Here is a 17,214-nt window from a genome sequence, read left to right as displayed (position 1 = left end):
ATTCATGGACTCAAGTCTCTTGGCTTTGGTCAATCAGAGCAACTTCAAGGGGGGCATGGATGGATCACACTGTCATGGACCATGTAATGATCAGCCATTGATGTACACAGGTGAAGAGTCAAGGGGATCTCCCCCTCCTGCTGCAACAAGCTCTCCTCCCATCTCCCAGAACCAAAAAAGGGTTGAAATGGGAGGAGGAAGGCAGGCTGCATGCAGACACAGTCTCAGATTGCTTGGGGGAAGCACCGGAGAGGAGAGGACTTTGATGGCTGTGGGAAAGCTACGAGTTTCAGTCTCTGCAATTAGATTGGACACTCAGCAAAATCTGTGAAGATTGTGTCTTTACAATAAAGAGTTAACTCCAACTTTAAGCAGTGTGCTTTTCTGACAGCTCACTCTGTGACACCCTAGATCATTTTCACATGTACTACTGGCAACTAGGTGTCCCTCATCTTATATTTGTGCACCTGGTTCTTCCTGTCTAAGTGTAGAAGCTTCCATTTGTCCCCCTAGGAGCTGGGGGCACTGTTATACAGTGGTTCCGCTCCTTCCTCCTGGGCCATGTTCAGAGAGTGGGGGGGGGGTGAGTGTTCAGACCCCTGGGCTCTCACTTTTGGGGAGCCTCAAGGTTCTGTCCTCCCCCCCCCATGCTTTTCAACATCTACATGCAGCCACTGGGAGAGATCATCAGGGGGCTTGAGCTGGGTGTTCATCAATATCCGGATGATACCCAGCTCTAACTCTCTTTCAAATCAGAACCAGTGAAGGCGGTGAAGGTCCTGAGTGAGTATCTGGAGGTGGTTGGAGGATGGATGGCAGCTAACAGATTGAGGTTGAATCCTGACAAGACAGAAGTACTGTTTTCAGGAGACAGGAGGTGGGCAGGTGTGGAGGACTCCCTGGTCCTGAATGGGGTAACTGTGACCCTGAAGGACCAGCTGCATGGCTTGGAAGTCATTTTGGAGTCACAGCTGTCCATGGAGGCGCAGGTCAATTATGTGTCCAGGGCAGCTGTTTATCAGCTCCATCTGGTACACAGGCTGAGACCCTACCTGCCCGCAGACTGTCTCGCCAGAGTGGTGCATGCTCTAGTTATCTCTCGCTTGGACTACTGCTATGTGCTCTATGTGGGGCTACCTTTGAAGGTGACCCAGAAACTACAACTAATCCAGAATGCAGCAGCTAGACTGATGACTGGGAGTGGCCGCCAAGACCACATAACACTGGTCTTGAAAGACCTACTGTACGTTTCTGTGCACAATTCAAAGTGTTGGTGCTGACCTTTAAAGCCTTAAACGGCCTCGGTCCAGTATACCTGAAGGAACATCTCCACCTCCATCGTTCTGCTCAGACACTGAGGTCCAGCGCCGAGGGTCTTCTGGCGGTTCCCTCACTGCGTGAAGCCAAGTTATAGGGAACCAGGCAGAGGGCCTTCTCGGTAGCGGCACTGCCCTGTAGAACACCCTCCCACCAGATGTCAAAGAGAAAAACAACTACCAGAATTTTAGAAGACATCTGACGGCAGCCCTGTTTAGGGAAGCTATCATATTTTAATATTTTGTTGGAAGCCGCCCAGAGTGGCTAGGGAAACCCAGCCAGATGGGCATGGTATAAATTATTATTAGTAGTAGTAGTAGTATTGAAATGCATTTTGTTAGTTTTGGCCCAGTCTTCTCCAATCTGTTAAAGTCATCTTGAATCCCAATTCTGTCTTCTGTAGCATTAGCTATCCTTCCTGGTCTGGTGTCACTGGGTGAGCATCCCCTCAATTCCTTCATCCAAGTCATTTATAAAGACAATGGGCCCAGGACAGAACCCTGAAGCACCCCACTTTTCACTTTTTTCCAGCATGATGAGGAACCATTAACGAGTATTCTTTGGGTTCAGTAAGTCAACCAGCTACAAATCCACTTAACTGTTATCTCATCCAGCCCACATTTTACCAGCTTCCTCTGAAGGACATCATGAGGGACTTCATCAAAAGCCTTACTGAAATCAAGATACACTATGACCACAGCATTGCCCTGATCCAGCAAGCCTGTAAGTCCATCAAAAAAAGAATTGAGATTGGTCTGGCGTGAGATATTTTTGAGAAACCCATGCTGGGTCTTAGTAATCACAGCATCCTTTTCTAAGTGCTCATAGATTGACTGTTGAATTATCTGTTCTAGGACCTTTTCTGGTATTGATGTTATGCTCACCAGTCAGTAGTTACCTGGGTCTTCTTTTTCTCTTTTTGAAAATGGGGACATTTGACCACCTCCTCACCTAATCGCCAAGAATTCTCAAAGATCACAAAGGCTGAGATTACACCCGCAAGCTCCTTTAGTACCCTTGGATGCAGCTCATTAGGCCCTGGAAATCTGAATTCATTTAAAGTAGCTAAATGTCCCCTTACTACCTCCTTTCATGAGCTACAACTCATTTTTTGCATCATTTCTTGTGTCACTAGGTTGGTCATTGCGTTCCTTTTGTGTGAAGACAGAGAAAAAGTATATGTTAAGCAGTTCCGCCTTCTCTCTGTCACCCAAGAGCATTGCTCTGTCTTCTCCATGCAAATGACCTACCACTTGCTTGTTCTTCCTCCTCCTCCGAGCATAGCTGAATAAACCTTTATTATTATTATTTTTAACCTCTCTTGCAAGCCTGAGCTCATACTGAGCTTTAGCCCACCTGACATTCACCCTACATCTATTGGCTACTTGTGTATACTCCTCCTTTGTGATTTCTCCATTCTTCTATTTCTTATACATTCCCTTCTTAACTCTCAGTTCATCTGTAAGCTCCTTGTGCAGCAACACTGGTTTCCTTAGATGCCTCCCGCTTTTCTTTCTTGTTGGAAATGTCTGCATTTGGACCTTCAAAATTTCATCTTAAGGAAATCCCATCAGTCTTGGACTCCCTTCTCTCTGAGTATTTCTGACCATGGGATCTTACCCAGGAGTTGTTCCTGATGTTTCATTGGAGTATTGTATGAAATTTGCAGCAGGTGGGTCACTTCAAGAGTAAGCACTAGATGCCTGGATGCCCCTTGCAGGACTCCTGACTTCACAAATATTTTGTCACAAAACCTTGGTATCACACTGCCTGAAACTTTGGGATCTTTCCCCCCTGCAATCCTTGTTCTTTCTTAATTCAGGTTATCCAGAGTTGCATGCTGCATCCATTGAGAAACGGCTATGACTATGCAAAAGCTGAAACTCTTCCCCACTTGCAGGAGGCGCCATTAGTGCTTCCACAAAGGCGAGAGATGTCCCCTTTGTTCTGAGCTCCATGATTACAGGCTGGAGAACAAAGAAGCCCCCGAACATTCTTCCTAAGAGGATTTCACCAAAGCCTAAAGTTGTCACAACCTATGAAGGCCGGCATTTCACAAAAGGCAGAAACGCTTTCATTTGATGGCGAGAGATAGAATTCCTCATCTCCATGGTTTCTATTTCAGCCTAATCCTCCTCAAACGACAGAAGCACTTTCATACTGGAGATTATTTCGAAATCTCTGCTCTTGACGGGGAAAACATGACATTATCTCTCCACAGAGGAGATTTTGCGCCCGAAAGGTAGTCAGGCGGGGCGAGGCAGGAGAGGCCGCCAAGAGAGGCCGCCGCTTTCTGGGTTCCGGAGCGGGCCCGACCCGCAGGGCAGCTCTCCAAACGGCACCGTCTGATGCCGCTGCTGCGCCCGACTCTGGGCTGGAGAGGCCGCGCCAGGAGTCCCGGGGCAGCCCAAAGCTCCTGCAGGCTTCTCTTCCCTTCTTTCCCGGGCTTCCGCGGGAGCCTGTCCAGGGCCGCTGGGGTCGGCGAGCGGGGAGCGCGGCCTTCCTCTCCCCGCCTCCCCGCGCTTGCTTAGCCGAGCTCCCCGGCGGGGCCGCAGCCTTGCTTCCTCGGGGCCCGGGCCCGCCTCGACCTCTGTGGGAGACCTCGGAGGAGGGAGCCTGGGCCCAGGGCGCAGCCGCCAGCTCCGCTCTCCGAGGGGGCGAGGGACCCCCTGGCGCTCCTCCTCCTCGCCGCCGCCTCCTTCCCGCCCTTTCCGGCGCCGCCTCAGGCGAAACGCAGAAAAGGGCGGGAAACTGCGGGCGCGGCCGCGCGGGAGCCGCTTCTGGGCTCCCCTCCCCTCCGCGCCCGCCTTTCCGGTCTCGGCGTTGGCTGCTCCGCCTGCCTGTCCACATGTGGCCCCGCCTCGCGCCCGCTGCCTGCCCAGTCAGACGCCTCGGAAGAGCGCCCGCCTCCCGGGGAGCCAAGGGCCCGAAGGCGCCTCCTTGGCCTGGGATTGGCCCCTTGGGCCCTCCGCTCGCTTGCCCTGCGGCGCCCTTCGCATTTCTCCATGAGAAGTTTGCGGGGATGCTCAGGGAAATCCTTCTTGGTTTCATTGCTTTGTAATGGCTTTGGCTACATAAATAAGCAATATCTAGGCAGAAGTCAATCCTTTCTTCTGGAGGTTCATTCCTGTCTCATAGGAAGGGCTTGTAAGGCGTTTGCAGTGGCTCCGTCCCCCCGTGTGTCGGGCAGGCGAGGCTTCCTTGGCTCACAGCCGGCTCGCGCGTCTTGGCAACCAACGTGGCCTGGGGAATTGGGCCCTTCACCAGCTGCCTGCCCTGCTTGGGCCTTTCTGGCAATTCCAGTCCTTCTGAGGAAGCAAAGGCCATGGTCCCGTCTGGATTGCGGCCAGAGATCCTTCTGGGTGCCGGGGCTCTGGCTTTCAGTGCACATCAGAGGAGCACTCCGTGAATAGAATCATAGAATCCTAGAGTTGGAAGAGACCACAAGGGCCATCGAGTCCAACCCCCTGCCAAGCAGGAAACACCATCAGAGCACTCCTGACATATGGTTGTCAAGCCTCTGCTTAAAGACCTCCAAAGCAGGAGACTCCACCACACTCCTTGGCAGCAAATTCCACTGTCCAACAGCTCTTACTGTCAGGAAGGTCTTCCTAATGTTTAGGTGGAATCTTCTTTCTTGTAGTTTGGATCCATTGCTCCGTGTCCGCTTCTCTGGAGCAGCAGAAAACAACCTTTCTCCCTCCTCTATGTGACATCCTTTCATATATTTGAACATGGCTATCATATCACCCCTTAACCTCCTCTTCTCCAGGCTAAACATGCCCAGCTCCCTTAGCCGTTCCTCATAAGGCATCGTTTCCAGGCCTTTGATCATTTTGGTTGCCCTCCTCTGGACACGTTCCAGTTTGTCAGTGTCCTTCTTGAATTGTGGTGCCCAGAACTGGACACAGTACTCCAGGTGAGGTCTGACCAGAGCAGAATACAGTGGCACTATTACTTCCCTTGATCCAGATGCTATACTCCTATTGATGCAGCCCAGAATTGCATTGGCTTTTTTAGCTGCCGCGTCACACTGTTGGCTCATGTCAAGTTTGTGGTCAACCAAGACTCCTAGATCCTTTTCACATGTACTGCTCTCAAGCCAGGTGCCACCCATCTTGTATTTGTGCCTCTCATTTTTTTTTGCCCAAGTGCAATACCTTACATTTCTCCCTGTTAAAATTCATCTTGTTTGTTTTGGCCCAGTTCTCTAATCTGTCAAGGTCGTTTTGAAGTGTGATCCTGTCCTCTGGGGTGTTAGCCACCCCTCCCAGTTTGTCCTCCAATAATGGCATCTTAATTCAGGGGGAATCCATACGTTTAAAAAAATCACTGGATGAGATTTCTTTTAAATACCCTGCTTCTGTGATAGGGACACACAGAATTCAAGCGGAGAATACAAATTCAGTGCCTAATAATATAGGCATGTTGCATCTGAGTTTATCAACGAAATGTAAGCAAGAATAGACACTGAACTTACAGTACCATCTCATGCATCTCTGCTAGGAGCCAGTCTCACTGAGTTCAGTGGGACTTTCTCCCAGGTGAAGTGTGTAGCATTTCTGCCTCAAGCCTGGCAGTAAACAAAGTGCATCTTCTTCTCAAAGTCCCCAAGGGGATTCCTAAGACTACTGCATTCAGGCCTTCTAGGCGTTGCACTACAAAATCCCACTTCACATAAGCGTAACAATGCTGGTGGAATGAATAGTGCCATCTGAGAATGCATTCATTTTTGGTACACAAAATCAAAGTTTAGTACAATGTAGTAAAACTCAGGATATCTGAGCTTTTATCTATGTGAACCAAAGTTTGTTACCTCACCCTGCCCCCAATTTCAGTGCATTGAAATATGTGTTTGTAAGTTTAAGCTCAGAATTTATGAACTCAAGGGGAGAAAAATTGAAAATCTGTACAATTACCGTATCCCATGAATCAGACTTGTAAGAGCAATTGTGTTCTTTTAAAGCATAAGGACTTTATTAACACTCTAAAAAAAGAAAGCTAAGATTTTCTGGTTTCTTGCTTAAGAAGCTAAATTGATGTTGTAGATCATACAGTGATGTATTCCCAACTGCTTAAGCCTCTGGACTGATGTCATGGATCACACTATGATATATTCACACAACTCAGCAGGTTTTAAAGCATTGACAATTTAACTGTACTCATTATCTTTTTCCTGTCAGTAGGAGATGCAGCTTTGGGTGGATTTGTAGCAGAAAAAATGGAAGCAAAATTGTTAAGAAACTTCCCCCTCCACCATTGCCCACTGCTCAACTTCCGCTAGAAGTTTCAGCCAAGAAAGGAAGGAAGAAAAATAAAGAGAAAGAATAAGAGAATTGATGAAGGGAGGTAGTGGGAGAGGAATGGAGCACCTGTGCATCCCATGTTGTTTGACTCCGATAGTCCAGTGGCTCTTCTGCCTCCTGCTTACCTTCTTGTATCCTTGCAGGTTCCTCTAGAGCACTTACCTTCAGCAAGGTAGAGGGCCACCTGAAACAGGTGGGGAAAGCCTACAGCAGCAGCTCCAGAGCAAATACGTACATGGAGCTGGCTTCCACAAAGAGTGAGGTCTCCTTCCTAAAGAAAGTACTAGAGGAGTGGGAGACAAACTCATGGAGCACCGTCCACAGCACCAGAAAGAGCCTGCATGACAGCTGACGCTTAGGTCACATGGCTGTGAGCAGCCAGCAGGCAGGACAAGAGGCTCCTTTATTTTATTTATTTTGCTTTACTTTACATTGTTTTGTTTTTAAATTTGTTTTCTGCCCTTCACCCAAAGATCCCAAAGCAGTTCACAATATAGGGTGCCCTAGCCTGCTGTCTTTGGTTTTCCTTTGGGTAAGGACAGTGGCCCATCAGTTTGGTAGTCAGCATGTTCTAGCATATTCAGTGCAATTAACTTCAGCCACAAAGGGCAATGAGAGACACGGGAATGATGGGGAAGCCCTATGTGCATTGGGAAAATGTGGCTTTACCCAAAGCACTTGTTACATTATACATCCCTTACTAACTCCATTCTTCCATGTCTCCTAACAAAGCAACATAACACCTGTTTATCTGACTTTTGTGTTCAAATCTCAATGACCACACCACATGGAATATGCCCTAATTACCATATTTACTCGGATCTAATGCACACCTTTTTTGGCCAAATCACGTTATGAATATTTAGGTGTGCATTAGACTCGATGACACATTTACATTTGCCAGCAAATACTTTTTTTGGTGTCAAGGTTCTGAAAATTGAGGTGCGCATTAAATTCGATGGCACATTAGACTCAAGTAAATATGGTACCTCGTGCTTTGTAACCACAGTATAACTAACATTCCGCTTTCCTGACAGTGCGACACTGTGTGGGCAGGAGTCAGGGAGCCAGACGGAAGGGAAAGACTTCAACTCAGCTCAGACTCCGCAAATCAGCAGCAAAGCAAGGCCCAGGGCTGCTGGAGATGCTGCAGGCTGACTGCGAGGGGCCACGTCCATTGCTGTCCAAGGTTCTGAACTACTAAAGAGCCGTAAGCAGTAAGGTCTTGCCTGGAAGCCAGATACTTCGCTATTAAGTCTGCTGTTTCATGCCTTAATATAGAAGCCCAATCTAGGAACCGGGCTTCTTGCTTTGCCTGGCATCCTATAAGTTGGGGCTGGACACACTGGTGGCACTAGGGCACTCCAACTGTGGTGCTGAGCATTACCCTGTTAGTCTTTGTGCTTTAACATGCGGTATGCAGGCTAGAACTGTGCATTACACATAATACATTCTGCAGGTTGGCTACGCAGCTGTGTTGTGCTTCATTCTTGCTGGGTATGAGTAACGTGTGGTCGTCACCCCAAGCATTTTTATTGCCTTCAAATCCAGAAAGAGCAGCTGCCCTTGGCAGAGCACAACAAAGATGCTGAAATGGCTGGGCCTCTGGTTTGTGGAACAGTTTTGGGCTTGATTTGGGACCGACTCTTGAAAGAGCTAAGCAGGATTAAGTAGCTTCATGAGTGTAGCTTGACCAGCAGCCGAGATCCAGTCCTAAAGGGCCCTGCTGAGATTTCACTGACAATTCAACTTCAAACAATTCAAGAACTTGCTGCAAATATTTATTGAAGTTCATCTCAACCACCAAACACAATATATACTGGTCAGTACACAAGAGAGTGTATTTGTATTAAGGCAAGGAGTCCCCAGGAAAATAAATAATTTCACACTTAAGATCAGTATTGTCATAGTGCCTATTGAGTGCTCATAGTGGTCCTCATCCTTAGCTAAGTAATTCTTATACAACCCCACTATTACACCTGATGCATTCAATTCAAACGCTTCCATAGGGTAATGTCCCACCTTTTTCTTACAAAGATTTTGCAAATCACAGTATTGAATAATCTTTTTTATATAGTTGAGCCATTAGGGGAGATTAAAGATCCAGGTCCCACAGAGATCTCCCAGAGCAGTTTGCGTCAGAGGAAATGCCTGCATCCAAACCCCAGAAAACAGGATAAGTCAGAGACTGTCAACTTTAGGGCTTTCTGGAGTTGGAAAAAACAAACATTTCAATCAAATATCTGCTGGTAGAGAAAGAGGAGACAGAATTGCACAAGCAACATTCTTGCCTCAGCCTCCCAGTTGTTATGCCTGATAATCACTGTGTAAACAGGAGAAACTCTACAAATATTCAGCCTTGCTTAAATCTTTTGGACAATTAATGGAAGGAAGGTGTGTATGTCTAAAGCCTTCAGAATTTTGTTTTTTACTGATGCAGCTCTGCAAGAAGTCACAGCCTCCAGCTGCACAGAATCTGCAGCTGCCCTCCCAACACCCCTGAACCCTTTTTGTGAGTGCTGTCAGCCCCCCTTCTGGGAATGGCCCCAGGGGACTCCTTGTCCTGCTGCCATTAATGAACACAGAGGAGGAAGAGAGGAGCCGCTTCCAGAGGAGAAACTGGAAGTCCCTGTTAAATCCCCTCTTCACAGGGAATGTGGCACAACACCCCAGCTCACAGGAGTGACCAAGGCACCGACCCCCTGTGAGACCCCTGCTCAGAACGAGACCCTTGCAATGGCCACTGAAGGAAAAGGGATGGCAAAGAGTCCTCTGGAGAGGGCTTGCTGACACATGGCCCAGCAGGAAAGGTGGCAACCACCATGTTGCACGACAAGCGAGAGACACCACATGGAGACACAGGCAGGCGGCGATGGCAGCCGTCATTGGGGGCTTGTTGGGCTGCCCTCTTCTGTGAGGGTCTTGAAATCCATGGACAGGGCCATCTCCTCAGCCAAGGGGGGCCTTTGCCACTCCTCCCGTGTCAAGATGTAGCCCACAATGGCCCCAAAAGCCACCAGCAGGAGGCCCAAGGTGTTGGCAAGTACTCCCTCTGGGGCAAAGGAGCTGTAAGTCTCCCTGAGCAAGAACAGAAAGGTTGATATTAGCACAAGCACTTTATCTCCACCCCACCCCACCCCCCAATTTCTAATTCATTCATTCGTTTAAGAAAAAGGCAGCTCAGGGCTTTGGGCAACTCGTCTGCTGACCAGGCACGTTCAGAATCTCATTCTGCCTTCCAGGCCAGAGGAGGCAATGGGGGCGGCACTCAGTTCCAAGCCCAGCACTGCTGCCATTTTGCAGGATGTTGATTTGAGAATATATTAGCCAAGTAAACTGCAAAAAGCTGTTTACGAACACCCCTCCCAGGCAGTCATTTCTGCTCCATCCCTCACTTTGCAGCCCAGAATTCTGGATTTATCAGAAGGAAGCCGAGCAGAGACAGAGCCATCAGGTTGTAAGTTAAAACAGAAACACTTCCACAAAGTGGGGGCCACTCACTTGATGTTGAAGAGCAGCACCTCCAGGATCCCCAGCAGGGCAGTGGCGACGGAAAGGATGAGGAGGGCAGCCCCAAAGAAGACATGCTGCGGTTTGTATCTGCTGCGGAGCGAAAAGGAGGCTCCGGGGAAGAGGAAGAAGCTCCAGCCCAGCAGCCACTGAGGAAGAAGGGGAGGCAGTGCCCCAAAGTCAGGAGACAGCAGCCCACCTCCCAGGGAGCCCATCCCACCCCCAGAATTGACTAAACAATCAGGAGGCAAAGAGGAGCCAGCCCTCAAACACTGTAAACTCCCTTGCTGCCACCGCCTTTAAGTTCTGGTGAGAGGTGGGTGGTGCCCCAGGATGAGGGGCGAAAGGTCTCCCTTCCAATAATCCACCCCATGGCCTCCTTCTGATCCCATGAAGCCACGACTGAGGGGGGGCACAAGGGCTGGCTCAAAGGCAATTCAGAGCGGCAGCCCCCTTCCTTGGAGGTTTTTAAGCAGAGGCTGGAGGGCCCTCTGTCATGGATGCTTGAGCTGAGATTCCTGCATTGCAGGGGGTTGGACTGGATGACCCTGGGGGTGCCTTCCAACTCTTAAGATTTTATGAGGTGCCACTGCAAGTGACCCCCCCCCCGGAGGAAGGGGGCGCAGGAAGGGCTCCCAGCAATGCAGATCAGCTGTGCTTTGGGAAAAGATGAGGCTCCTGGGAGCCAAGACCCAGCTCCCCAGGCAGACAGTGTCAAGAGCCCCGTGTTGTTTCTGCAGTGCAGATGGAGCCCTCCCAGAGATCCCCATCCAGCGCCTGGAATCAAAGGCCCCCCTGAGAAGGATGTGGGTGGCTGCTGGAAGCTCTGAAGCTGTCAGGCTGCAGCGTCCAGCAAGGATGTGGCTCAAGGGTGTCCTTCCTCTAATCGCTTGTGTCCAGACGGATCCCTGGACAGCTCAAGCCCCCCTCCAAGGTTGCTGAGGAATCTGGGGAGCCCCAGCACCAGATGCAGTTTCAGCAGGGGAATCAGAAGCCAGAGTTTCTTCCTTTCTCTTCCTCTGATTTCCTGCCCCTCGTGCATTTCTCCCTCTCTGCTCTCTGGGGCACAGACCTGCTTTGGAAGGAGGCCAGGCAGACACCAGCCCCCTTTCTTCCTCCCACTCTGCTTTTGCCTCACCTGCACAAAGTAGAAGCCAAAGGCCAGGATGCCGCACCAGCTGTGCAGGCTGTACATGTCCGGGATGCTCTGCTTCTTGTGGAATTGGAACACGGCTATCAGACCTGGAGGGAGGGAGAGGCCTCAGGTGACCCCCTGCCTTTCCCCACCATCCCAAACCTCAGGCAAAACTGCACCAGAGTGGGACCCCACTTAACATGAGGGATGGGGAGATGGGCAGGTCCAGCTTGCCTGGGAAGAAGTATATGGGTGGAAATGGCAGGTGGTGGAGACTGTCTGTCTGTCTGTCTGTCTGGGGGAGCCCTGCTAGCTGTATTCCATTCCATATGTGAGGAACACAGTAAGCCACCCACGGCCTCGTCCACCCCAGCCTTATGTTTTTATGGGAGAGGAGGCCCAAAACATGCCCGCTTCCTCCAGCTTATTGGAGAACTCAGAGGAGCTGTGGGTTGACCCTGAGACTCAGGGAAGACTCTGACCACCCCCTTGAGCCTGGTGCCTCTCAGAGGGGCTTCTGAGAAGGCAGGCAGGAGGTTGAGGCTCAAGCAAACAGGGCAGATTATTCCAGCTGCCCCCCCCGACTCACCAACCAGTGCAATGACCAGCGCCAGGGCATGGATCAGCCCGTGCAGAATTTTGGTGGAGCGCTTGCTCTCGTGCCGGAAGACCCGATATACCAGGAGGGCTGCAAGAGGAGAAGAGGGAGGGGAGAGGGGCAATGAGGTGTGGGGCTGGCTGAGAGGGGGCTTGGCTCTTGCTCCCCTGGCCAGGAACTGCTCCGCTCAGACCCCACAAGTAGCGTTCTTCAGTTCTGTATTTTGTACACTTGTAAATTCATAAATATATTTTTAAAAAACAAATAATTGAAAAGGTTTGAGGGTCTCTCAAAAGTCTGGGATTTGAGGAACAGAGTGGAAGATAGTCTAGTGGAGCACCTGCCTTAATCATGTGGCTGAATGACAGTGCGCAGACACAGTTTGTGGACCCTTGGCTGGGCAGTGCAAGGTGTGCTTCTGCCTCCTTTGGGACCGGGGGGGGGGTGGCACATCCTGTTCTGCCCCCTCTCCAAAATTGTGAATGCAGCTACAGCAGGGGGAGAGGTTTGAAATAAGCAGCTCCCAGTTTTCTCCCTTGGAAGGCAGTTCTCAAAAGGCCCCCCTCCCACCGCTTCCTTACCGTCTCCTTGGAGGAAGACCATCCCGATGACCATGCACAGTGGGTGGGCATTGAACTGCAGCTTGGATCCATCCCAGGCAATGCCGCCCCGGTATTGGCCGATCCAGGCCCCCGTCAGGGTGATCACAGCCAGGCCCACCACCTGTGAAGCAGCTACGGCGTAGGTGAGGCCAGATGGACTGGCGCTCCTGGCCGGAGAATCCTCCATGCTGTGCTCAGCAGAGCTGGGGCTGCCAAACAAGAGGAGCACAGTTGTCAGCAGGTAGACCCAGGGAGGGCAGGGGCTGCCTCTGGAAATCTCGGGGGAACTGGAATTGGGGGGAGACCTGCAGCCCTCCTTGTCCCACTTGGCAGCAGCAGCTTGGAGAAGCTGCACCCGTCACCAGATCTTCTGTTGATTCCAGTGGCCAAAGAAGGCCCAGAGGGTGGACCAGTTACTCTATGAGCCAAAGGTGGCCCTCAAGATCTCGCTGGACTTCCAGTGGAGCCCGTTGCGATTCTTAATTATCTGTCTGCATTGTTTTAAAGTGATATTTTATCTCTTTTGTAAAGCTTGCTGCACACCGCTCTGGAATTTTGCACGAAAGGTGCTCTATGAATACTTTTCACAGACAACTAAGACGCTGGGCTAGGCTGCCTGGGGTTTCTCCTTCACCATTTCGTGGCTCTATAAGGATCAGGGAGAAGAGGAAGCTGGCATGGCCCCACTTGGCCCTGGGGCAGAGAGCCCAAGCCGAAGCTGTGGGGCAAGAGTCTGAGGCTCCTCCACCTTCTGCAACTGGGAACTACAACTCCCATCCTCCTCGGCATCATACAGCAATGCTTTGGGGTACCTGATGGGACCTGGAGAGCTCAGAACATCTGAGCAGGCATGAAGCACCATGCTGGGGAAGGCCACTCTGGCCAAACTCCCCCCAGGAGTCCCTCACCCAAAATGCTTGTTCCCCACCTGCATCTTCAGGTCCTTCTCTGCACTTTGACCCAGCACAGCAGCAGAAAGGACGGCAAACATCCTCCCCTTTAAAACAAACACAAGCCCCAGGAAAACACAAAAAATGCCTTCGTTGGGCTACAACCAACAATGATGATGTCCTCTCTGCACTGGGAGTTCCCAATCGAAGCAAGAGCCTCTGCTCTTGGGAAAGGGAAATGCAAAGTCTGACCGCCCCCCACCGCCTGCAGGCTGCCTTCCAGCTTCTCTCTTCTACTGAGCCTCCACCCACAGATAGGGCAGGATGAAGCCTCGATGTGCTTATGGGCAGAACCAGGACTAAACCACTGAGCCTCTTGGGCTTGCTGATCAGAAGGTCGGCAGTTCAAATCCCCACAAGAATGAGTTCCTGTGGCCCTTTCCCAGCTCCTGCCAACCTAGCAGTTCGAAAGCATGCCAGTGCAAGTAGATCAATAGGTACCGCTGTGACGGGAAGCTAAATGGCGTTCTGTGTGCTCTGGCTTCTGTCATGGTGTCCAATTGCACCAGAAGTAGTTTAGTCCTGCTAGCCACATGATCCGAAAAGCTGTCTATGGACAAAAAGCGGCTCCCTCAGCCTCAAAGCGAGATGAGCGCCACAACCCCGTAGTCGCCTTTGACTGGACTTAATTGTCCAGGGGTCCTTTACCTTTATGGGCAAAACCTCAGCACCACCATTTGCTGGTGGAGAAGCAGAGCCTGCAATGCCTCTGAGGAGCCTGGTGAGTTGTCCCCTAGCTGCGTTGCTGGGCTCTGGATCTCCCTGCCCCTCTGCCAGGGACATGGGTACCCTAGGGGCCTGTTCTGTTGCACAGCACACAGCTGGCCTTTGCAGCAGGGAGGAGGACGGGGCTAAGCCAATTGACTTAATCCACTTAACTGCGCTGATCTAATAAGGCCTGCAGCTCTGGCCAAGAATCGATGCAAATGTGATAAAGACACCCACTCCCACCTCAGCTTCCAGGATCCAGGCTTCTGTTGGGAACATCCTGCTCCCCAACCAGATCCCCCTCTGGCCCCCTGAGCACTTTGGAGTCTGCTGCTCCACAACAGCAAAGAGCAGGAGCCGCCATTAAAACAGGTGAAAACACCTGGCTGCAGAACAGGCCTCCCTCGGGAGAGGCGCAAGGCAGGGGATTCCTTAGGCTGTGCTGACTTGCCAGGGGGAGGGGCTGCACTTTCCTCCCTGCTCTCCATAACTGCGTCTGTGGTAGAACAGCTGCTTGGCATGCAGAAGGTCATTGGCATCTCCAGGCAAGGCTGGGGAGAGACTCCTTGCCTGAAATCCTGGAGAGCCACTGCTGCCAGTCAGTGCAGACGGTACTGAGCGAGATGCAGCAATGGGTCCCACTCAGTATAAGGCAGTATTGCACCCCCCACCACCACCTCCATGCCAGGCCCACACTGCCTGTCTCATGAAGCTTGCCATGTAAGGGATGTGCCAGGGCAGGAGGGGAGGAGGTGACTGGCAGCACCAGCCTCTAATCAGGGAGCACCTTTGCCAGGCTCTCCTTCCGTCTCCCAATCACAGTGCCGGGGGGGGGGGGGCAGGGTTAACAGAATGAAGTTACCAGTAGCTGCCAAGGGACAAAAAAGGAAAACCTCAAACCAGCTTTCATACCTCCCAAGTCCCTTCCCCCTGTGCCATTGTAGAGCTGAAAGGGACCCTGGGCATCATCTTCTGGTCCAAGCGTGTAAGGTCTGACAAATTCCTCCCTTGCCTTGCTGACCATTTCATTTCCCAGAAGGTGGAAGAACCAACAAGGGGATCATCTATCTTGGATCTGGTCCTCACTAATAGGGAGGAGCTGGAAGCACTTGGAAACTCTGAAACTTGGGAGGAAGTGATCCTCTTCTCCTGGGTGTCAGGATACAGAGGAAAGGGGAAACGAAAGGGGAGTCGGACACAGACTCTGGACTTCAAGGAGGGCAACTTCATATAGCTTAAGGAGCTACTGGGTGTGATCCCATGGTCAAAGAGAAGGGAGTCCAAGAAGGATGGGAGTTTCTAAAAGGAGAAATATTGAAGGCCCAAATGCAGGCAATACCAACCAGAAAGAAAAGTGGGGGGCTCGGCAAAAATATATGTAAGCTATTTTCATACAAATTGCCCCCCAAGTCACAGCAGAGAGATACCCCCCCACACACTTTCTAGACTTCTCTTGCACAAAACCCCCAGCACTGACTTGAAAATTTCAACAAATTCTGCAAATAAATAAATACTATAGGTTCCACGTTATATAAAAAAAGACCCATGAAAGGCATCTTGCCCTCAGGCCCCTCCACCTGTTTGGCTGAACTCTGGCAAGTAGGATCCACTCCGAAGTGGCTGGCAGACCTGCCCTTGCCACCCAGGTCTGCAAAAGAGCCATCTGCTTCCTTGGGCGCCCCTTGCAGCCAGCAGAGCCAAAGAAATCCTCCGCCCACCTGGCGGAAGCCCAAGCGACCCAGGTTCTGAGGGGCCTGACTCTTCCCTCCTCGGTGCCCCCAGCGCTGCCTCCTTCGCCGCGCAGTCCAGCCCCGGCAGGCAGCGCTCAGCCCGGCCAAGACCCACCTGCTGCTGCTGCGATCTCTGCTCCGCGTCCTGAGCCCCCAAGGCGCGTCTGCCGGCCGCTCCGGAGCTCCTGGCGCAGCGGAGAGACCAGGCTCCCGTTTCCTCCTCCTCCTCCTCCGGGCAGAGCCTGGACCTCCCTCCCTCCCTGCCGCCGCCCCCCCCCCCGGTGCCCAGCACCACCTCCGCCCCTGGCGCGCCCAGAGCGGCGGGGAGGCGCTGCTGCTCCGGACTGGGGGCCCTCACCTGCCTGCCCGCCCCCCGCCGCCTCCTGCTCTCGGCCGGGGGACCCTCTGGCCGGGGGGGGGGGGCGGGATGGTCCGATTCCTCGGAGAAGGGCCGGGGGGGGGCGGACCGGGGACTGGACGGAGCCACCTTCGGCTAACATGACTCACCTTTCCTGTTCTCGCCCAGGCAGGAAGCCAGAGAAGGACGAAGGCAGAGCAGCCCCGCCGGAGGGGACGGGCGGGTGCCTCCAGGACCCAAGACTGGCCGGGTCGGGAGGGGACCCCGGGGCATCTAGTCCACCCCCCCCCCCGCAGTGCAGTCCCCCTTGCTTCCAAAGAGGGGCAAGCCGGGGGGGAGCAGCCTTGGAGGGGCCCCTGCTCCTTCTGCCGAGGGCGCCTCCTTGCAGAAGCCTCCGTCTCGAGAGGGATCAGGAGGGACAAAGAAGGGCCGCGAGGGGGGGGTCCTGGGGGGGCAGACGGATGCCCATCCGGCCGGGGGGGAGAACTCTGGGTCGCCTCCGGGGGAGGGCGAGGTTGCCCATCCCACTCCCTCCCCCCGCCCAGACCGGGTCTTCTCTGGGGGATGCGGGGCCCCTTGGCGCTTCAGGGAGGCGCCCCTCTCCTCCCCCCCCTCACCTGGCGGCGCCTCCGTCCCAGTCGCTGCTGCTGCGCGGCGTCCGCCTCCTCCTCCCCCCCGGCCGGGCTCCCTCCCCACCCCCAGCCCGTCGCCATGGAAACGGGGGGAGCTGCGGGGCGAAGGAGGAAGGGGGCTGCAGCCAAGGGACCCCTCCCTGCCCGTCCAGGCTGAGCAGGTGCAGGGGCGCAGGCGGGGTGGCGGGGGGGGGGGCTGCCCTGAGCCCCAAGAAAAGAAGCACCGGCTCCAGCGGGGGCGAGATAAGCCCCCCCCATGAGGGGGTCTCCCTGCCGACTGCACCTGGCTGCGCTGGGGGGGGGCGGGATTCCCTGGTTGAGAAACTCAACAAAGCGCTGTTGGCCCCACGGGAAGGAGAAGGATGCCC

General features: G+C 52.7%; 1 protein-coding gene across 4 annotated transcripts; it reads right to left on the bottom strand.

Annotated features, from left to right (window-relative positions):
- Window positions 1-8,391: 8,391 nt before the first annotated feature.
- Window positions 8,392-16,885, bottom strand: CYB561 (cytochrome b561). 4 transcript variants are annotated; one of them, XM_083516018.1, is made up of 6 exons: window positions 16,832-16,885; window positions 12,448-12,677; window positions 11,858-11,956; window positions 11,272-11,375; window positions 10,125-10,282; window positions 8,392-9,701 (listed from the first exon to the last, which is right to left on the bottom strand). In XM_083516018.1, exons 2-6 carry the CDS (start codon window positions 12,653-12,655, stop codon window positions 9,506-9,508), a joined length of 765 nt encoding a protein of 254 aa, XP_083372144.1. In that variant the 5' UTR covers window positions 12,656-12,677; window positions 16,832-16,885; the 3' UTR covers window positions 8,392-9,505. The 4 variants fall into 4 exon arrangements, with proteins under 4 accessions (XP_083372144.1, XP_083372143.1, XP_083372141.1 ...); XM_083516017.1 differs by lacking the exon at window positions 16,832-16,885 and adding an exon at window positions 16,364-16,461; XM_083516015.1 differs by lacking the exon at window positions 16,832-16,885 and adding an exon at window positions 15,972-16,111.
- Window positions 16,886-17,214: the final 329 nt, after the last annotated feature.

Source organism: Podarcis liolepis, assembly GCF_965112155.1.
Source record: "Podarcis liolepis genome assembly, chromosome: 1".
NCBI classification, from domain to species: domain Eukaryota; kingdom Metazoa; phylum Chordata; class Lepidosauria; order Squamata; family Lacertidae; genus Podarcis; species Podarcis liolepis.
This window is presented reverse-complemented; position numbering and strand designations above follow the sequence as displayed.

Excerpts from the sequence above, each read along its gene's own strand:
- CYB561 (XM_083516018.1), bottom strand. The coding sequence starts at position 12,655 with ATGGAGGATTCTCCGGCCAGGAGCGCCAGTCCATCTGGCCTCACCTAC. Across the intron at positions 11,957-12,447 it reads GGTCTTCCTCCAAGGAGACG|CCCTCCTGGTATATCGGGTC; the intron begins GTAAGGAAGCGG and ends CTCCTCTTGCAG. Across the intron at positions 11,376-11,857 it reads GCTGGTCATTGCACTGGTTG|GTCTGATAGCCGTGTTCCAA; the intron begins GTGAGTCGGGGG and ends CCCTCCCTCCAG.